The 22,605-nt window shown below is 47.1% G+C and overlaps 1 protein-coding gene across 2 annotated transcripts in view; it reads left to right on the plus strand.

The window, feature by feature from the left end:
* Window positions 1-22,605, plus strand: part of retreg1 (reticulophagy regulator 1) — a 305,262-nt gene that overhangs the window by 14,861 nt on the left and 267,796 nt on the right. The window contains exon 3 of one of the 2 annotated variants that reach the window (XM_068058442.1): window positions 5,949-5,979. The exons of the other annotated variant lie outside the window; for it this stretch is intronic. Within the exon in view, the coding sequence (XP_067914543.1) occupies window positions 5,949-5,979 (31 nt within the window). The remainder of the gene's footprint in view (window positions 1-5,948; window positions 5,980-22,605) is intronic. 2 annotated transcript variants of the gene reach the window in all.

Below are 22,605 nucleotides of genomic sequence, written 5' to 3' on the forward strand. Positions count from 1 at the left end.
GAAGACCATACAGGACTTACATATCAATAGCAATGCTGTGTCCATGTGCTCATTTGACATTGCTAGCTTATTCACCAATGTTATCTACCTTCTCTCTCATCTTTGGCCTCCTTGTCTCGAGATACAATGGGTAACCGCCTGGAGGTGGTCAGTGGTTTGCGGAGCAGCGCCTGGAGTGGCTATGAAGGCCAATTCTAGAGTGACACTCTTCCACAGGTGCTGCAGATAAAATTGGTTGTCGGGGCTGTTACACAGTTGGCTGTCTCCTTGCGCTTCTGTCTTTTTTCCTGCCAACTGCTAAGTCTCTTCGCCACGCTTTAGCCCCGCCTTTATGGTTGCCCGCCAGCTCTGGCGATCGCTGGCAACTGACTCCCACGACTTGTGAAGGACTTCATGTCGCGTTTGCAGACGACTTTAAAGCAGAGCCATGGACGGCCGGTGGGTCTGGTACCAGTGAAGAGCTCGCTGTACAATGTGTCCTTGGGGATCCTGCCATCTTCCATGCGGCTCACATGGCCAAGCCATCTCAGGCGCCGCTGGCTTAGTCGGGTGTATATACTGGGGATGTTGGCAGCCTTGAGGACTTCTGCGGTGGAGATACGGGTCCTGCCACCTGATGCTAAGGATTCTCCGGAGGCAGTGAAGATGGAATGAATTGAGACGTCGCTCTTGGCTGATGTACGTTGTCCAGGCCTCGCTGCCGTAGAGCAAGGTACTGAGGACACAGGCTTGATACACTTGGACTTTAGTGTTCTGTGTCAGTGTGCCATTTTCCCACACTCTCTTGGCCAGTCTGGACATAGTAAAGGAAGCCTTTCCCATGCACTTGTTTAATTCTGTAGCGAGAGACAGGTTACTGGTGATAGTTGAGCCTAGGTAGGTGAACTCTTGAACCACTTCCAGAGTGTGGTCGCCGATATTGATAGATGGGGCATTTCTGACGTCCTGTCCCATGATGTTCGTTTTCTTGAGGCTGATGGTTCGGCCAAATTCATTGCAGGCAGTCGCAAACCTGTCAATGAGTCTCTGCAGACACTCTTCAGTGTGAGATGTTGATGCAGCATCATCAGCAAAGAGGAGTTCCCTGATGAGGACTTTCCGTACTTTGGTCTTCGCTTTTAGATGGGCAAGGTTGAACAACCTGCCACCTGATCTTGTGTGGAGGAAAATTCCTTCTTCTGAGGACTTGAATGCATGTGAGAGCAGCAGGGAGAAGATGATCCCAAACAGTGTAGGTGCGAGCACACAGCCCTGTTTCACGCCATTCAGGATTGGAAAGGGGTCTGATGAGGCGCTGCTATGCTGAATTGTGCCTTTCATATTGTCATGGAATGAGGTGATACTTAGTAGCTTTGGTGGGCATCCAATCTTTTCTAGTAGTCTGAAGAGACCACTTCTGCTGATGAGGTCAAAGGATTTGGTGAGATCAATGAAAGCAACGTAGATGGGGCATCTGTTGTTCACGGCATTTCTCCTGTATCTGGCGAAGGGAGAACAGCATGTCAATGGTGGATCTCTCTGCTCGAAAGCCACACTGCCTCAGGATAGACACACTCAGCCAGCTTCTGGAGCCTGTTTAAAGTGACACGAGCCAAGACTTTCCCCACTATGCTGAACAGGGAGATTCCACGGTAGTTGTTGCAGTCACTGCGGTCACCCTTGTTTTTACAGAGGGTGATGATATTGGCATCGCGCATGTCCTGTGGTACTGCTCCCTCATCCCAGCACAGGCAAAGCAGTTCATGCAGAGCTGAAAGTATAGCAGGCTTGGCACTCTTGATGATTTCAGGGGTAATGCCGTCCTTCTCTGGCTTTTCCGCTGGCTAGAGAATCAATGGCATCACTGAGTTCCGATTTTGTTGGCTGTACGTCCAGCTCATCCATGGCTGGCAGAGACAGGGTTGCATTGCGGGCGGTCTCAGTGACAACATTTTCCCTGCAGTACAGTTCTAGGTAGTGCTCCACCCAGCGGTCCATTTGCTTGCGTTGGTCAGTGATTGTGTCCCCTGATTTAGATTTGAGGGGGGGGGGCAATCTTCTTGACGGTTGGCCCAAAAGAGCTCTCAATGCCATCATACATCCCTCTGATATTTCCTGTGTCAGAGGCCAGCTGAATACGACTGCATAGGTGTTGCCAGTAGTCATTTGCGCAGCGCCTGGCTGTTCTTTGTGCAGCGCTTCTGGCAGCTTTAAGTGCTATGGATGTTAACTCGCTGGGGGCTTTCTTGTTTAGCAGTGCAATGCGCTTAGCCGCTATGACAGGTTCCAGCTCTTCAATGTGAGATTGAAACCAGTCTGCATTCCGTTTCTCACAATTGTCATAGGTGGTCATTGCTGAGTCATCGATGGCGTCTCTGATGTGGGCCCACTTGGTCCCTGCATCCCCTGTGGGAGTGTTTTGGAGGGCTTTTTCAAGTGACTTAGAAACTTGCGTAACAGCTGTGGATGAGAAATTCTGCTAGTGTTGATGTACGGGCAGCCCTTCTGCTTGGAGTGATGCAGCTTCCTTGGTTTGAGGCTAACCTTGCTGCACATCAGGGAGTGGTCGGTGTCGCAGTCCGCACTGTGGAAGCTGCGTGTGATTTGAACATTGTTTAAAGAGGCTCGCCTTGTGACGATGAGGTCCAGCTGGTGCCAACGACGTGATCTAGGGTGCCTCCAAGAAACCTGGTGACAGGGATTAGTGTGAAAGAATGAGTTGGTGATGCAGAGGTTGATAGGTGCACAACTCAAGCAGTCTCTGTCCACTCTCGTTCATCCTTGCAATGCCATAGCGCCCAAGGCAGGAGGGCCATGAGTTATGGTCGGCCCCAACCCTGGCCATAAAGTCCCCCAGCAGGAATAGGTGTTCGGTGTTGGGGGTGCTACTAATGATATTATGGAGTTCCTCATAGAACTGGTCATTAGCTTCAGGTGGGGAGCAGAGTGTTGGAGCATAGATGCTGAGTAGGTGTACTAGACCAGAGGCGGTGAACAGTTGGATGGACAGTATGCGTTCCGAGCCATTTGAGGGTGGCTCTATCATGCTGAGCAAAGAGTTTCTGATGGCAAAGCCCACTCTGTGCTGTCTTGGTTCTTCAGGACCCCTACCCTGCCAGAATGAAAGTGTAGTCTTGCTCTGTTAGAGATCCGCTCGCAGGGAGGCGTGTCTTCTGAAGTGCTGCAATGTCCACATTGAGTCTACTGAGCTCGTTGTTGATGGCGGTTTTCCGAGAATCGTTGATTTGTGTAAAGTCTTCCAACAGGCCAGGACACCTAGTTCTGACGTTCCAGCTTGCAAAATGAAGGGCTGGTACCTTCTTTCCTTTTTTGGTCGTGCTGTTTGGTGTGGTGTTCCAGTCCACGTCGGGCAATGACCCTGAGCTCCAAGCACCCATTGAAGCAGTTGGACTGTGGCGGGACAGATCCTTACTGATTAGGGGCTGCGCGGTTTGAGGCGGGCGGTAGCTGTCCTGTGAGATGCAATGACCTCTCCCACCGACACAGGCAACCCGTGGTGCCCAATCTCTACGCCAATTGAGCTGGACTTATAACCCGTAACTGCTAGCTTCCGTGTTGATTTTGGTCACTGTGACCTCTCCATGGCGCATGTCTGGGCAGATGTATGGAGGTTGTGAGTTGCCCAAGCGTCAAAACCCCCCTCTATGCCTTCCTAATAGGGTCCAAAAGAGTGCAGAGCACGATGTTTGGCACCAGTGTGGCTGCAGGAACTGCCGGAAACATGCCAAAGGTGACACATGACTGCCTTCGGGGTTCCGCTCCGGATTTTCTGTTGGGGTTTACTCCCTTAGCCTTGGTCTCTCCCGAGACTCCCACAAGGCAGTGAGGTTTTTGGGGCCCCTACACTGGTAGGTGGATGCCGGTGGGAGGAGGAGGAGGGGGAAGGGGGTGCCGGGGGTGGGGGTGCGAGGAGGAGGAGTGCGGTGGGAAGGGGTGGAGGGAGGAGGGTGCAGGTGAAGGGGGTGCGAGGGGAGGGGGTGCAGCTAATAAAACATTGCATCAGCTCCCACCATTGTCCCTTTTACAATGGTGTACTACTACTGGCATCGGGATCAGGATCCGGAAGCCAAGCCAGAGTTGTGGGGAAAGTTTGTGTGAAAGCAGCGCGGCGTCGCTGAGTGAGCGGGAGCCGCTGCCGGGACCATGTGGCTGCTCTTCCTCCTGATCGTCGCCGTGGACGGGCTCCCCAAACATTGCCAAGTGGCCTTCCAAGCTTGGCCACAACTGGCAGGGTCTTCATCAGCAGTCCTCTCACGGGTTGCCAGCCGTTCACCCTCTCTCTGCGGTGAATTCCTCTCCCAGCCTTACGCGACCACCGTCCTGGACGCCGCCATCTTCAGGATTCACCAATGTACCACTTACGGAAGCCATAGATATTTGCACAGCAGCACTATATCATGGCAGATCTACATCTGCCACCATTGTGTGAACCTGTATTCATTGAACTTATGAACTCAGCAACCCACGCAGTTGAGTTCAGTTTTAATGACACCATGTATGCCCAAATAGGTGGTGTAGCCATAGGATCTCATCTAGGCCCAGCTCTCGCAAACATCTTTGTTGGGTTCCATGAGAAATGTGTCTTCGAGGGAATGACACCTAACATCCTACCTCTTGCATATTTCTGATATGTAGATGATAACGTTTGCTATATTTGAATCTGCAGCTGTGTGCAGTAATTTCCTTAGACATCTTAATGGGCTCCATCCTGCGCTCACGTTCACCTTTGAAATGGAGCAGCCAGATAAGTTCCCTTTCCTTGATGTACTAGTTGAGAAATCTGCTGAAAGGTTCTTTATCACGGTCTACCACAAACCTTCCTTTGCTGGTCAATACATGAGTTGGGATTCTCAGTTCCACGTGCTATAAGATTGGCCTTATTGGCAACCTCGTAAATCGGGCCTGAGCCATTTGCTCACCATGCAAGCTTGATGCTGAAATAGAGTGAATCAAAGGCATCCTGCTATGTGACCATGGCTATCCTGATCAGATCATTTCTCGCTGTATATCACGCAAACTTATGAATGGATCTAAGGCTGTCATTTTTGGCACTGAAAAGTGCCCAGTCTACTTCAAATTACCCTGGAAGGGTAATGTATCCCAAACATTTGAGCAACAGGTGAAGCTAGCTGTTGCATGCTGCTACTATGCAGTCGCAACACGTGTTGTGTTCGCCACTAACAGGATGCTGCCGTCAAGCCAAAAAGACATCCTGCCTATCACACAAATGAGTAATGTGACATATGAATTTCAGCGCCAGTGTGATGCTAGGTATTTAGGCCGTACGTCCCAAAAACTGGCAGATCGTATCAAACAACATGTCCCTTCCGCTGTTCGCAATGGGCAAGGTACAGGCCGTACCCAACCAGCCCGTGCTTGCAATACTCAAAATACAGTGTCCGACATTCCACGATTGGGCAACATCTGCTAAATAGTCCTCAGTGTGCTAGGAAGTACATTGACAACGAATTTAAGATTGTCAGGGCTCGCAGTGTGGCGCATTTGCGCATACTGGAAGCGACATATATTAATGCACAGTTCTTTGCAGACAAAGAAAATTGCGCCTGTTTCAACTAAACAAAATAAGTGACAGCCATTCGCTGATTGGTCAAGGCATTGCCCTGAGGAATGAATCAGAGTAAAGCTGCCTGGTTTAAATTTCAAACAAAGCTTGGCAGTTAACTGTCAGTCACCATAATCTGGTGCATTCTCCATGGTGATGCCTCTACCAATCAGCGTTCACTTGCCAACCCATCAGCATTCTCTTCTCATGCAGTATAGTTGTTGTTTTCCCTTGCATTGGTATTCTTGCGGATGAGTGCAAGACGAAAAGCTTCGACAACATGTCTCTGTTTTCAGCAATACTCAAGTTCTGTACTACCAAATGACTATTAGTAATGAAATTATAATTCATGTATGATTTTGCTAATACTGCCATTTTTCAATAGGTTGGAAGAAAAGCAAGAGCCTTAATGAAAGGTATGTGTCACAATAAACTCTCCATGCTCTTTGAATTGAAAGAGTGTTAAAACTGCATCATTCTTGCATGAGTGATTTTTTTTAAAAATTGAAATTCAGTTACTCCATTCATGGTGTTTTCCATGTAATTTCTATGTATTTATGTGTATAAGTGTATACATTTATGTGTATATAAAAAAAAAAGGCTGTGTTGGCTGACAACACAACCACTAGGTGGCGCAGTACTCAAATGCAGCCTCATGCACTGAAACATCACTGCCTGTGATGTTTTTGGCAGCTGCCAGTAGTAAAGATGGCGCTGCTCAATTTGTCACAAATATAAGTGAAACTCAAATGGTGAGAGATTGCAGAGCTCTGAGATGCAGAGGGATCTGGGTGTCCTAGTGCATAAATTGCAAAAGGTTAGTATGTAGGTACAGCACGCAATTAGGAAAGCTAATAGAATGTTATCATTTATCGCGAGGGGAATTGAATACAAAAGTAGGAGGTTATGCTTCAGCTATACAGGGCATTGGTGAGACCACATCTGGAGTACTGTGTACAGTATTGGTCTCCTTATTTAAGGAAGGATGTAAATGCATTGGAGGCAGTACAGAGAAGGTTTACCAGACAAATACCTGGAATGGGCAGACTGTCTTATGAGGAAAGATTGGGCTTGTATCCACTGGAATTTAGAAGAGTAAGAGGCAACTTGATTGAAACATGTAAGATGCTGAGGGGTCTTGACAGGGTGGACGTGGAAAATCTAAAATCAAAACCTTGTTGGAGAATCTAGAACTAGGGGTCATTGTTTAAAAATAAGGGTTTGCCCATTTAAGACAGATGTGGAGACATTTTTTCTCTCAGCAGCACAGTGGCGTAGTGGCTAGCACCGCAGCCTCACAGCTCCAGCGACCTGGGTTCAGTTCTGGGTACTGCCTGTTTGCAAGTTCTCCCTGTGATCACGTGGGCTTCCGCCGGGTGCTCCGGTTTCCTCCCACAGCCAAAGAATTGCAGGTTGCCAGGTAAATTGACCATTGTAAATTGCCCCTAGTGTAGATAGGTGGTAGGAGAATTGAGGGAAGGTGGGGATGTGGTAGGGAATATGGGGTTAATGTAGGATTAGTATAAATGGGTGGTTGTTGGACAGCACAGACTCAGTGGGCCGAAGGGCCTGTTTCAGTGCTGTATCTCTTTTTTTTTTTAAAAAGCGTCGTGAGTCTTTGGAACTCTCTTCCTCAAAAGGTGGTGGAAGTAGAGTCTTTGAATATTTTTAAGGCAGAGGTAGATAGATTCTTGATAACCTTTCACCTCCTTGCTTATCAGGGGTAGGTGGAAATTTATTTATTTAGAGATACAGCACTGAAACAGGCCCTTCGGCCCACCTAGTCTGTGCTGACCATCAACCACCCATTTATACTAATCCTACATGAATTCCATATTCCTACCACATCCCCGCCTTCCCCTACCACTGACCTATACTAGGGGCAATTTATATTGGCCAATTTACCTATCAACCTGCAAGTCTTTGGCTGTGGGAGGAAACCGGAGCACCCGGCGCAAACCCACGCGGTCACAGGGAGAACTTGCAAACTCCGCACAGGCAGTACCCAGAATTGAACCCGGGTCGCTGGAGCTGTGAGGCTACGGTGCTAACCACTGCGCCACTATGCCAAATGTGGAGTAATCAGTTCAGCCATGAACTTATTGAATGGCGGAGCAGGCTCGAAGGGCTGAGTGGCCTACTCTTGCTCCCTAACTTGTATGTTCGTAAGTCCCCAGTGGCTGCGAACGCCACCTCCATCCCACCACCCCCCCCCCCCCCAACCCCACCCCTGCTCCCTTGCTTCTCCGCCGCTTCCTCCCATGCCTGTCTGCTGGCCGCTCACTCCCCGCCTCGCTGCTTCTCCCCCACTCACATCATCGCATCCTCCCGCTTCTGCTTCCTGCTCGCAGTCTCCATCCCTTCCCCTGCCTATCTTGCACTTTCTCTCTTCCCCCGCTTCCTCCGTGCGGGGAAGAGAGAAGGCAATCAGGGAGGGAGCGGGGAGCAGAGGCAGAGCCAATGGGTGAGTGAGTGGCCCAAAGGTAGGTTGGGGGGGTGTGAAGTGGGGAGCGAGTGGCGAGCCGACATTGCAGTACGGGATGATGTTTTCACGCACATGTGTGAATTAGTCTGGTACTGATGTAGGCTGCGCATGCGCAGCATCATACTGACAGCAAGAGTCACATGTGCGAAGCTGGGAGTGCTCTGTTGACGTTGGCATTGGGCTGCCTTGTCAGGAGTCACTTCGGGGGAAAAAAAAAAGCAAATGGGATTTTTTTTTTGTATCTAGAGGCTTGGAATATAAAAGCCAGGCGGGAATGTTGAATTTATACAAATTTTAGCCCAAATTTGGAGTACTGTGCATAGTTTTAGATCTCTAAATACAGCGGGAAAAGGCACAGTATCAGTTCACCAGGGCAATAATATAAGAGGGACTTGACGACAAGTTAGGTTTCTTTTCCACTGGAGCTGAGAAGGTTGAGGAGTAGTCTTATGGGAGGTCTTCATGGTTATGATAAAATTGGTTTTACTGGTCATTGAGATGCAATGTGGACGCAAATTTAAGATAGTTATTAAAAGAATGAAAGGGCAGTATATGGCATTTCTTTCCATAGTTTTAATGTTGAATTCTCTGTCACAAACCATTGTTGAAAGAAAGTCAGTATGCCAAATTTTGCCTTCAGATCTAAGTCAGTTCTAAATGATTTGGTACAAATCCCACTTGCAAGGTAACTGCAAATAATACTCAGTTCTCTGATCTAAGCCCAATTGAATAATTATTCACATAAAAGTATTGGGAAAGGAAAATTGCATGTAATATTTAAAAAGATCAGACCGACAGGGAAACAATGAGCAGTGAAGAATACTGAAAATTTTTGAGAAGCTTTGAAAGACGTGAAGCCATCAGCAGCATTTTCCAAGACACACAGGACAGGCAATTAAGATGTGGCAGATACAGCCGAAGAGGAATGGAACCCAATTGCAGATATGAGTCTGCAAATGATCCCTTGTTTAGCTGCTGAACTCTACTTTGTGCTGCATTCAGTACTTGGAAGGAGGTTGACAATTGGCATTCTCCATTGCAGCTTGCATGCAAGGAGGTGCAGCCACGTTTGAGGTCACAGCTGACACTTGCTGTTCCTGCATGTAGCAGCTCTCTGTTATATGAAAGCTACATATATCTTCATAGGAGATGGCACAGCTCTGCTGACTGAGATTCTAAGAAAAAGGTTCGTCACGATCATTGTAAGGTGGTTGTGCCAGAGTCTCCATAAGTGGTTGATGGCATCTTGACAGCTTCAGCCAATCAGTGTTGACAATTCTTCCATTCATGCAATACCATGTAAAACATAATATAATGTGGGGTGATTCTGAAGAACCATCCAGTTTAATGGTTAGTCAGGCATTTCACAGTGAAGCTACTGGGAATCTTATTGTGCACTCCTTCGGGACAATGATCCTCCATTAGCAGCACATCTGCCAAAGTGAAGTAATTTCACTTTGGCTGATTTCTGTTTGCATATACTGGCAACAGGGGCACACAGCATCTCTTGGCATCCCTCTGTAGCTCTCCTGTTCTGAACACTTCAGCTTAGAGGCTTCCAATTGGTATAAAGTAAAGAGAGCTAGAAAAAGACACCAGGCACAAAGCTCATGAAAGCCTCAGCCAGCCGGAACAAAAATGCACAAAACATAAAATTCAAAGAAAGCCTGAGAAATTACCAAAAAATAATAACTATCATCTGAGAATCAGTGGGGGGTTTTCATGCCCAGTTTGAACATGGAACAAAGATCCCACCTGCTTTGGAAGCAAGCTTTTGACGCTCACCCAGGACCAGCATGATGGCAATTGGATGGAAATGATCTCCACCAAATTTTGTGGTCCATAATGGAGTGTGGACAAGATATACCAGATAATCAAATTTTGACTGTAAATTAATCTGAAAGGGAATCTGATCATTTTTATTTAAGAAACTATGTTAAAGGTTATGGGTAGCAAGCAGGTGAGTTGCATTAGACTAGGTGGTTCACGTGGAGAAAATATTGACACAGACTCAATGGCTCAAATAGCTTGTATTTGTACTATAGAATTCTATATTTTATATTTTGAAGTAGACATGAGCTTCAAGCAGGGAATCCTGCTTTATATTTACAAACTTTTCCCCAAAAATAGTGACAGGAGGTTCACATGCTGGATTCCCTGTGAGGACAGTGTCACTATGGAGAAATGATGAGTGGAGACCAGATGCCAACCCAATGGGAGGGGAAAAAAATGGTGAGTCATCCTATCTGGTAATGGAAGCTTTGGGAGCAGGATAGCTGGTCACTCCTTTGACTGAAGCTGGTGTTTTGCCAGGACATAAAGCTAAATGCAAGTATGTGCTTTTTCTTCCCTAGTTCATTTTTTCTTTATTATGGAGGGAAATCTAAAATTACCTGTGGTGGAGTAAATTCCCAGAAGATAATTAGAAAGAAAGAGATACAAACTTTTTAAAGTCCTTTTTAAAAAAAAAAAAGAATTTAAGCCACATAATTTCTTAGGTGATTCATGCAATCACTGTGCTATATCACCCAACTTTATTTATTTTTTGATTTTTGGAGATACAACACTGAAACAGGCCCTTCAGCCCACCGATTCTGTGCCGACCATTAACCACCCATTTAAACTAATCCTACACTAATCCCATATTCCCCTACCACCTACATATACTAGGGGCAATTTATAATGGCCAATTTACCTATCAACCTGCAAGTCTTTTGGCTGTGGGAGGAAACCGGAGCACCCGGAGGAAACCCACGCAGACACAGGGAGATCTTGCAAACTCCACGCAGGCAGTACCCAGAATTGAACCCGGGTTTGTTGATTTTTTTGAAATGAAAGTATTTGATCTTCCTGATTCTTCAGAAGTTACTTCAAAAATATGAAATACTAGAGGGTGCCCTGGATCTGTTTGCAGTGTTAGCATCCATTCCTCCTGGTCCTGAAAATGTCTTGGATTGTTTTAAACACATATGTACTATCCTATGGATAGGGGGAAAAGGGTGTGGCTGGTTCCCACTGTTCACCTTCCAACTGACCAGTCGTGGTTTGTTTTTGTTAAAAATGCTGAGTTAGTCCCTGAGTGTTTTAGGGTCAAATAAACAGACGAATGATAGTTTTTCTTGTAGGGTTTAAAAAAAAGGATAATTACACAATTTTTGAAATGGTCACAACCTCACCCACATACACATTCACACACACGTACACAAGATTAGATAGATAGAGAGAAAAGGTTAGGAAATTTAAAGCCCAAAGTGAAGTAAGTGTTCATAGTAAACCTGTTGAATCTTCTCAAGAGGACGGTCTCTTTTAACGGTGCAGCCTTAGGTATTTGTAGTCTTGAACTTGTTGAGGTGTTGTAGAGTTCTAGTGGCTATAACTCAGCACAAAGCTGGTGGTGTGGATTTTGGTTACCTTCATAGTCTTAAAGTCACTTAGTGATGTCTCTGCTGTAATTGTTGCTTGGCAGGATTCTTCTTGCTTAGCTGGATCTCTTGCACAGCCTCTAACTGGACTGCTTTCTGAAGGTGTTGGCTTGATCTCCCTTCTCTCTCCAGTGAGCTATCTTTTTAAGGTAAAAATCCATCACATTAGAGTTTCTGTTGGGAGACACATGGCTCTCTCCCCTGGTGTGACCACACAATGGACCTGGATGTAGTGACCGTGGCTATTGAGGTGATTTGTATTGAAACATATGAGCTTCTGAGGCTTGACTGGACAAACCCTGAGAGGATGTTTCCCCACATGGGGACTCTAGAACTCTGGAGCACAGTTTCAAAATAAGGGATCACCCTTTTTAAAATGGAGACGAAGGAATTTCTTGAGTCATTTACCTTGGGGAATTTTCTTACCTAGAGAGCAGTGGAGTCTAGGTCATTGAATATATTCAAGGATGAGTTAGACAGATTTTTGATCTACAAGGGAGTCGAGAGTTAATGGGAGGCAGGCAGGAAAGTGGAGTTAAGGCCACAATCAGATCAGCCATGGTTTTATTAAATGGGAGAGCAGTTTCAAGGGGCCGAATGGCCTACTCCTGCTCTAATGTTACAATAATGAGGCTGCAAGCTTCATTGTCATTCAGCTTTTCATGTTTATGGCTGGCCAGGTTTCCCGAGTCTTTCCAGGAATGATGGATATAGGAGGTGAGTGCCTTTATGCCTACCTGCTGAATTCCAGTTTCCCTGCTTGGGCTATCCCTGTGATCAGGCAACCAGCCCCTTTCCAAACACTATCCATTCGGCAACCCCCCACCCCCGGTCTTCAAACCCTTCCCCACCCCATGCTTCCAATCCCCTTCGCAGGTGTTCGATTGCCCCGCTCTAGACAGGCCTATGGGTGAGGAACCGATCAGTAATATCACAGCCATGCTGAAGTGTTAAAACTTCCCAGTGTGAGGGAAAATTCAGACACCCCTGCTTTTGGTGGGGCAGGTAAGTAAAACTCTAGCCATTCAGTTGCTTTAAAAGCTTATGAGGTTGTGGTAGGTGCGTGCATCTGTGCTGGTGAGTATAGGAATAGGAGGATGGAGCAGATGAATGTGTGGCTGAGGAGATGGTGCATGAGGCAGGGAGGGGGGGGGGCTTTAGTTTCCTGGATCACTGGGTCTGTTTCTGGCATAGGTGGGACCTGTACAAGTTGAACGGGTTGCACCTAAACAGGAACGGGACCAACATTCTTGCTGGGAGATTTGCTAGTGCTATTGGGGGGGGGGGGGTTTAAACTAACTTGGCGGGGGGATGGGATACAGAGTGGAGGTACAGTAGAGGGTGATGCTCAGGTACATATAAAAAATAAACTGAGCCATTCTGGAAGGCAGAGCAAATGTAGACCTGATGAGGCACAAGTGAAAAATGCAAGGCTGTATTGCATCTATTTCAATGCAAGGAATCTTGTACTAGTAAGGCAGATGAATTGAGGGTGATGATTAGCACATGGGATTATGATATTATTGCTATCACAGAGACATGGTTGAGGGAGGGGCAGGACAGGCAGCTCAGTATTCCAGGGTATAGAATCTTCAGGCGAGGGGGTAAAAGAGGAGGTGGCATTGTACTGTTTATCAAGGAGTTAATTACTGTAGTAAGGAGTGATGACATCTGAGAAGGTTCCTCAAATGAGGCCATATGGGTAGAACGTAAAAACAAAAAGGAGGCAGTCACTTGGCTGGGTGTGTACTCCAGACCTCTAAGCAGTCAGGAAGAGATAGAGGAGCAGATATGTAGGCAAATCTCAGGTGTAAAAATAATAGGGTAATAATAGGGGATTTCGACTTCCCCAATATTAACTGGGATAGTCTTAGTGCAAAAGGCTTAAAAGGGGTGGAATTCTTCAAATGCATACAGGAGAGCTTTTTGAGCCAGTACGTAGAAAGTCCTACAAGAAAAGGGGCAGTACTGGACCTAATCCTAGGGAATGAAGCCGGTCAAGTGGTAAAAGTGTCAGTGGGGGAGCATTTCGGGGATACTGACCAAGATTTAAGGTAGTTATGGAAAAGGACAAAGATGGACCGGAAATAAAGGTACTGAATTGGGGGAAGGCCGATTTCAATATGATAAAACAGGATCTGGCCAAAGTGGACTGGGAGCAATTACTTGTAGGAAAGTCTACATCAGACCAGTGGGAGTCATTAGAAGAGGAAATAGTGAGAGTTCAGAGCCAACACTTGCCCGTTAAGGTGAAGGGTAGGACCAACAAGTCTAGGGAAAGGGAACCCTGGATGTCAAGGGAGAGAGGATTGGATCAGGAAAAAAGTGGAGGCTTATGGCAGATTGAGTGCTGAAAACAGCAAAGGCACTAGAGGAGTATGGAAAGTGTAGGTGGGTACTTAAAGTACTTAGGAGAGCGAAGAGGGGACATGATAAAACACTGGCGGGCAAGATAAAGGAGTTTTATAAGTATATTAAGGCCAAGAGAATAACCAGGGAAAGAGTAGGGACCATAGTGGCAATCTGTGTGTGTGGAGCTGGAGGACATAGGTGAGGTTTTAAATGATTACTTTTCATCTGTGCATCTGTGTTCACTATGGAGAAGGAAGATGTATATTTTGAGATCGGGGGAGGGGGGTGGAAATTGTGATATACTTGAACAAATTAGCATTGAAAGGGAGGAAGTATTAGCTGTTTTAGCAGGCTTAAAAATGGATAAATCCCAGATGAGATGTATCCCTTGCTGTTATGTGAGGCAAGGGAGGAGATAGCAGGCTCTGACACAAATTTTCAAATCCTTTCTGGTCACAGGCGAGGTACCAGAGGATTGGAGGACAGCAAATGTGGTACCATTATTCAAGAAGGGTAGTAGGGATAAACCAGGTAATTACAGGCCGGTGAGTCCAACATCAGTGGTTGGGAAACTATTAGAAAAATTTATGAGGGATAGGATTAATCTCCACTTGGAGAGGCAGGGATTAATTAGGGATAGTCAGCAGGGCTTTGTCAGGGGGAGATTGTGGCTAACTTGATTGAATTTTTCGAGGAGGTGACTAGATGTGTCGATGACGGTAAAGTAGTTGATGTAGTCTACATGGACTTCAGAAAGGCTTTTGATAAGGTCCCGCATGGGAGATTGGTTAACAAGGTAAGAGCCCTCAGGAACCACGGCAATTTGGCAAATTGGATCCAAAATTGGCTTAGTGGCAGGAGGCAGAGGGTGATGGTCGAGGTTTGTTTTTGCGAGTGGAAGCCTGTGACCAGTGGTATATCACAAGGATCGGTGTTTGTAGTGTACATCAATGATTTTTTAAAAAAAAATTCATTCATGGGATGTGGGTGACGCTGGCCAGGCCAGCATTTATTGTCCAAGCCTAATTGCCCTTGAGAAGGTGGTGGTGAGCTGCCTTCTTGAACTGCTGCAGTCCATTTGGGGTAGATATACCCACAGTGCTGTTAGGAAGGGAGTTCCAGGATTTTGATTCCGCGACAGTGAAAGAACGGCGATATAGTTCCAAGACAGGATGGTGTGTGACTTGGAGGGGAACTTGCAGGTGGTGGTGTTCCCATGTATTTGCTGCCCTTGTGCTAGTTGGTAGAGCTCGCAGGTTTGGAAGGTGCTGTCTAAGGAGCCTTGGTGCGTTGCTGCAGTGCATCTTGTAGATGGTACACACTGCTACCACTGTGCGTCGGTGGTGGAGAGAGTGAATTTTTGTAGATGGGGTGCCAATCAAGCGGGCTGCTTTGTCCTGGATGGTGTCGAGCTTCTTGTGTGGTGTTGGAGCTGCATTCCATCACACACCTGACTTGTGCCAAGTAGATGGTGGACAGGCTTTGGGGAGTCAGGAGGTGAGTTACTCGCCTCAGGATTCCTAGCCTCTGACCTGCTCTTGTAGCCACGGTATTTATATGGCTACTCCAGTTCAGTTTCTGGTCAATGGTAACCCCTAGGATGTTGATACTGGGGGATTCAGCGATGGTAATGCTGTTGAATGTCAAGGGGAGATGGTTAGATTCTCTCTTGTTTGAGATGGTCATTCCTTGGCACTTGTGTGGCACGAATGTTACTTGCCACTCATCAGCCCATGTCTGGATATTGTCCAGGTCTTGCTGCATTTCTACACGGACTGCTTCAGTATCGGTGGAGTCACGAATGGCGCTGAACATTGTGCAATCATCCACGAACATCCCTACTTCTGACCTTATGATTGAAGGAAGGTCATTGATGAAGCAGCTGAAGAAGAACAAAGAACAAAGAAAATTACAGCACAGGAACAGGCCCTTCGGCCTTCCAAGCCTGCGCCGATCCAGATCCTCTATCTAAACGTGTCGCCTATTTTCTAAGGGTCTGTATCTCTTTGCTTCCTGCCCATTCATGTATCTGTCTAGATACATCTTAGAAGACGCTATCGTGCCCGCGTCTACCGCCTCCACTGGCAACGCATTCCAGGCACCCACCACCCTCTGCGTGAAGAACTTTCCACGCATATCCACCCTAAACTTTTCCCCTCTCACTTTGAACTCGTGACCCCTAGTAATTGAATCCCCCACTCTGGGGGGGAAAAAGCTTCTTGCTATCCACCCTGTCTATACCTCTCATGATTTTGTACACCTCAATCAGGTCCCCGCTCAACCTCCGTCTTTCTAATGAAAATAATCCTAATCTGCTCAACCTCTCTTCATAGCTAGTGCCCGCCATACCAGGCAACATCCTGGTGAACCTCCTCTGCACCCTCTCCAAAGCATCCACATCCTTTTGGTAATGTGGCGACCAGAACTGCACGCAGTATTCCAAATGTGGCCGAACCAAAGTCTTATACAACTGTAACATGACCTGCCAACTCTTGTACTCAATACCCCGTCCGATGAAGGAAAGCATGCCGTATGCCTTCTTGACCACTCTATTGACCTGCGTTGCCACCTTCAGGGAACAATGGACCTGAACACCCAAATCTCTCTGTACATCAATTTTTCCCAGGACTTTTCCATTTACTGTATAATTCACTCTTGAATTGGATCTTCCAAAATGCATCACTTCGCATTTCCCCTGATTTGAACTCCATCTGCCATTTCTCTGCCCAACTCTCCAATCTATTTATATTCTGCTGTATTCTCTGACAGTCCCCTTCACTATCTGCTACTCCACCAATCTTAGTGTCTTGGGCCTAGGACACTACTCTGAGGAACTCCTGCAGTGATGTCCTGGAGCTCAGATGATTGACCTCCAACAACCACAAACATCTTCCTGTGCGCTCGGTATGACTCCAGCCAGCGGAGTGTTTTCTCCCTGATTCCCATTGACCTCTGTTTTGCTAGGGCTCCTTGATGCCATACTCAGTCAAATGCTGCCTTGATGTCGAGGGCAGTCACTCTCACCTCACCTCTTGAGTTCAGCCCTTTTGTCCATGTTTGAACCAAGGCTGTAATAAGGTCAGAAGCTGAGTGACCCTGGTGGAACCCAAATTGAGCGTCACTGAGCAGATTATTGCTAAGCAAGTGCCGCTTGATGGCACTGTGGATGACACCTTCCATCGCTTTACTGATGATTGAGAGTAGGCTGATGGGGCGGTAATTGGCCGGGTTGGATTTGTCCTGCTTTTTGTGAACAGGACATACCTGGGCAATATTCACATTGCAGGGTAGATGCCAGTGTTGCAGCTGTACTGGAACAGCTTGGCTAGGAGCGCAGCAAGTTCTGGAGCACAGGTCTTCAGTACTATTGCCGGAATATTGTCAGGGCCCATAGATTTTGCAGTATCCAGTGCCTTCAGTTGTTTCTTGATATCACACGGAGTGAATCAAATTGGCTGAAGTCTGGCATCTGTGATGCTGGGGACTTCAGGAGGAGGCCGAGATGGATCATCAAGTCGGCACTTCTGGCTGAAGATTGTTGCAAATGCTTCAGCCTTATCTTTCGCACTGATGTGCTGGGCTTCTCCATCATTGAGGATGGGGATGTTTGTGGAGCCACCTCCTCCAGTTAGTTGTTTAATTGTCCACCACCATTCACGGCTGGATGTGGCAGGACTGCAGAGCTTAGATCTGATCCGTTGGTTATGGGATCGCTTAGCTCTGTCTATCGCATGCTGCTTACGCAGTTTGGCATGCAGATAGTCCTGTGTTGTAGCTTCACCAGGTTGACACCTCATTTTGAGGTATGCCTGGTGCTGCTCCTGGCATGCCCTCCTGCACTCTTCTTTGAACCAGGGTTGGTCTCCTGGCCTGATGGTAATGGTAGAGTGGGGGATATGCCGGGCCATGAGGTTACAGATTGTGGTTGAGTACAATTCTGCTGCTGCTGAATGCCCACAGCGCCTCATGGATGCCCAGTTTTGCATTGCTAGATTTGTTCGAAATCTATCCCATTTAGCACGGTGATAGTGCCACACAACACAATGGACGGTATCCTCAATGTGAAGGCGGGACTTCGTCTCCACAAGGACTGTGCAGTGGTCACTCCTACCAATGCAGTAATGGACATAAGCATCTGCAGCAGGCAGATTGGTGAGGATGAGGTCAAGTATGTTTTTCCCTCTTGGTTCCCCCCCCACCTGCCGCAGACCCAGTCTGGCATCTATGTCCTTTAGGCCTCGGCCAGCTGGGTCAGTAGTGGTGCTACTGAGCCACTCTTGGTGATGGATATTGAAGACCCCACCCAGAGTACATTTTGTGCCTGTGCTTCCTCCAAGTGCTGTTCAACATGGAGGAGTACTGACTCATCAGCTGAGGGAGGGCGGTAGGTGGTAATCAGTAGGAGGTTACCTTGTCCATGTTTGACCTGATGCCATGAGACTTCATGGGATCCAGAGTCGATGTTGAGGACTCCCAGGGCAACTCCTCTCTACTGTATACCACTGTGCCACCACCTCTGGTGGGTCTGTTCTGCCGGTGGGACAGGAGATACCCCGGGATGGTGATGGCAGTGTCTGGGACATAGTCATACTCACCTTACAGACAATGTCAGGCTGTTGCTTGACTAGTCTGTGGGACAGCTCTCCCAACTTTGGCACAAGCCCCCAGATGTTAGTAAGGAGGACTTTGCAGGGTCGGCAGGGCTGGGTTTGCCGTTGTCGTTTCCGGTGCCTAGGTCGATGCTGGGTGGTCCGTCTGGTTTCATTTTTTATTAACTTCGTAGCGGTTAGGTACAACTGAGTGGCTTGCTAGGCCATTTCAGAGGGCATGTAAGAGTTAACCACATTGCTGTGGGTCTGGAGTCACATGTAGGCCAGACCAGGTAAGGACAGCAGATTTCCTTCCCTTAAGGAACCCGATGGGTTTTTACAACAATCGACAATGGTAGATAGGCTGGTAAGATGGGCGGAGCAGTGGCAAATAGAATTTAATCCTGAGAAGTGTGAGGTGATGCATTTTGGGACGACAAACAAGGGAAGGGAATATACAATGAATAGAGGACCCTAGGAAGTACAGAGGGTCAGAGGGACCTTGGTGTACTTGTCCATCGATCACTGAAGGCAGCAGCACAGGTAGATCAGGTGGTTACGAAGGCATATGGGATACTTGCCTTTATTAGCTGAGGCATAGAATATCAGAGCAGGGAGGTTATTTTGGAGCTGTATAAAACGCTAGTTTGGCCACAGCTGGAGTACTGTGTGCAGTTCTGGTCACCACACTATAGGAAGGATGTGATTGCACTGGAGAGGGTGCAGAGGAGATACACCAGGATGTTGCCTGGGCTGGAGCGTTTCAGCTATGAAGGAAGACTTGTTTTCCTTAGAGCAGAGAAGGCTGAGGAGGGACATGATTGAGGTATGCAAAATTATGAGGGGGATTGATAGGAAGAAACTTTATCCCTTAGCGTAGGGGTCAATAACCAGGGGGCATAGATACAAGGTAAGGGGCAGGAGGTTTGGAGGGGATTTGAGCAAAAATTTTTTCACTCAGAGGGTGGTTGGAATCTAGAATGCACTGCCTGAAGAGATGGTAGAGGCAGGAACCCTCACAACATTTAAGAAGTATTTAGATGACCACTTGTAACGCCGTAGCATAGAAGGCTACAGGTCAAGTGCTGGAAAATGGGATTAGAATAGATAGTTGCTTGATGGCCGGCACAGACACGATGGGCCGAAGGGCTAGTTTCTGTGCTGTATATCTCTATGACTCTAACTGTGCTACATAGCTTCATTCATCTGAGACTAGTTTTATGGTTATCTGTTCTAATGCTGGGAACAGATTGTTACCACATTTATGTTTTTTAATTAAAGAAAATACTCAAAATTGCCACAAGTGCTAAAACCTGCAGAGCTGGAAATCTGAAATAAAAACAAAGTAAGTGCTGGAAATATGCAGCAGGTCTGGCAGCATCTCTGGAGAGAAAAGCAGAGTTTAATGTTTCAGGTCAATGTCCTAGGTTCTGATGAAAGATTTGACCCCCAAAACATTGGGCTGGATTTTGTATTCCCTGGCGATTACGTGGCAGGCGGCCAATCACGTGGCGGGGGCAGCTGAGGCTACGCTGTTTATGGCATCACCTGTTGAAGGAGCAAGTGCTGCCGCCATTTTTAAAGGCTGCCAGTCCTGCAAACAGTGCAGTGTAACGCACAGTTCATCCCGCACCCCCCCCCCCCCCCCCCGACCCCAGTCCATCAGAGTGCAGAGTTCTCCCCTTACCACCTCCCCGCACCACCCATCAGAGTGCACAGGTCACCCCTTCCCCACCTTGGTGGCGTCAGCATTCCTTGGATGGGAAGGTGAAGGCACGAGTGCCGCACGTCATGCTCAGGTTCGGGAACTGAAGGTAAGATCACTGTCGAATTTTATAGGTTTCTGAGATCCCCCCTCACTCTTGTGAACTCCAGCAAATATAATCCTAACCGACTCAATCTCTCCTCATACGTCAGTTCCACCATTCCAGGAATCAGTCTGGTAAACCTTTGCTGCACTCCCTCTATATCAAGAACAACCTTCCTCAGATAAGGAGACCGAAACTGCACACAGTATTCCAGGTGTGGCCTCACCAAGGCCCTGTATAATTGCAGCAAGACATCCCTGCTCCTGTACTCTAATCCTCTCGCTCGGTAGCCAAAATACCATTTGTCTTTTTTACCGCCTGTTGCACCTGCATGCTTCCCTTCAGTGACTAGTGTACAAGAACACCCAGGTCTTGTTGCATATTCCCCTCTCAGTTTATAGCCGTTCAGATGATAATCTGCCTTCCTGTTTTTGCTACCAAAGTGGATAACCTCACATTTATCCACATTAAACTGCATCTGCCATGCCTTAGCCCACTCACTCAACTTGTCCAAATCACCCTGAAGCCTCTCTGCATCCTCCTCACAACTCACCCTCCCACCCAGTTATGTCATCTGCAAATTTGGAGATATTACATTTAGTTCCCTCATCTAAATCATGAATGTATATTGTGAATAGCTGGGGTCCTAGCACCAATCCCTGCAGTACCCCACTAGTCATTGCCCGCCATTCGGAAAAAGACCCATTTATCCCTACTCTTTGTTTCTTGTCCGCCAACCAATTTTCTATCCGCCGCAATACACTACCCCCAATCCTGTGGGGCGACACAGTGGCGCAGTGGTTAGCACCGCAGCCTCACAGCTCCAGGGACCCGGGTTCGATTCTGGGTACTGCCTGTGCGGAGTTTGCAAGTTCTCCCTGTGTCTGCGTGGGTTTCCTCCGGGTGCTCCGGTTTCCTCCCACATGCCAAAGACTTGCAGGTTGATAGGTTAATTGGCCATTATAAATTGCCCCTAGTATAGGTAGGTGGTAGGGAAATATATAGGGACAGGTGGGGATGTGATAGGAATATGGGATTAGTGTAGCATTAGTATAAATGGGTGGTTGATGGTCGGCACAGACTCGGTGGGCCGAAGGGCCTGTTTCAGTGCTGTATCTCTAAAAAACTATGCGCTTTGATTTTGCACACTAATCTATTATGTGGGACTTGGTCGAAAGCCTTCTGAAAGTCCAAATAAACCACATCCACTGGCTCCCCCTCATCAACTCTTCTATTTACATCCTCGAAGAATTCTAGTAGATTTTTCAAGCATGTTTTCCCTTTCGTAAATCCATGCTGACTCTGCCCGATTCTACCACTGTTGTCTAAGTGCTCTGCTATAAAATCTTTGATAATGGACTTTTTTTTAAAAATTTTTTTCTTTTTTTTTCTTTTTTTTTTTTAGAGTTTAGAGACTCTAGAGTTTTCCCCACTACTGACGTCAGGCTGACCTGGTCTATAAATCCCTGCTTTTTCTCTACCTCTGTTTTTAAATAGTGGGGTTACGTTCATAGTCATAGAGTCGTACAGCATAGAAACAGGCCCTTTGGCCCACTGCGTCCATGCCGACCATAATGCCTATCTAAACTAATCCCACCTGCCTGCATTAATTGCATATCCCTCTATGCCTTGCTCATTCAAGTACCAGTCCAGATGCCTCTTTAAATGTCGCTACTGTTCCTGCCTCCACCACCACCTCAGGCAGCTCATTCCAGATACCCACTATTCTTTGTGTGAAAAATGTACCCCTTTGATCCCCTTTAAACCTCCTCCCTCACACCTTAAATCTATGCCCTCCAGTTTTAGTCACTCCTATCATGGGAAACAGACTCCGGCTATCTACCCTTTCTATACCTCTCATAATTTTATATAACTCTATCATGTACCCTCGCAGCCTCCTTCGCTCCAGGGAAAACAGACCCAGCCTATCCAATCTCTCTTTGTACCTCAAGCCCTCCAAACCAGGCAACATCCTTGTGAATCTTTTCTGCACCCTCTCGAGCTTAATCACATCTCAATCTTAATCACATGTAGTGTGGTGACCAGAACTGCACACAGTACTCCAAATGCAGCCTAACCAATGTTATGTACAACTGTAACATGATGTCCCAACTCTTGTACTCAATGCCTCGGCGGATGAAGGCAAGCATGCCATACGCCTTTGTCACCACCCTGTGTCTCCCTGTGGTGCCACTTTCAGGGAATGATGTACTTGCACCCCTAGGTCTCTCTGCTCAAGAACACTCCCCAAGGCCCTGCCATTCACTGTATATGTCCTGCCCTGGTTTAACTTCCCAAAATGTATCACTTCACACTTGTCTGTGTTAAATTCCATTTGCCACTCCCTTGCCCACTTTCCCAGTTGATCTAAATCCTGTTGTAACCT

This window comes from Heterodontus francisci, chromosome 2 (genome assembly GCF_036365525.1).
Source record: "Heterodontus francisci isolate sHetFra1 chromosome 2, sHetFra1.hap1, whole genome shotgun sequence".
Lineage (NCBI taxonomy): Eukaryota > Metazoa > Chordata > Chondrichthyes > Heterodontiformes > Heterodontidae > Heterodontus > Heterodontus francisci.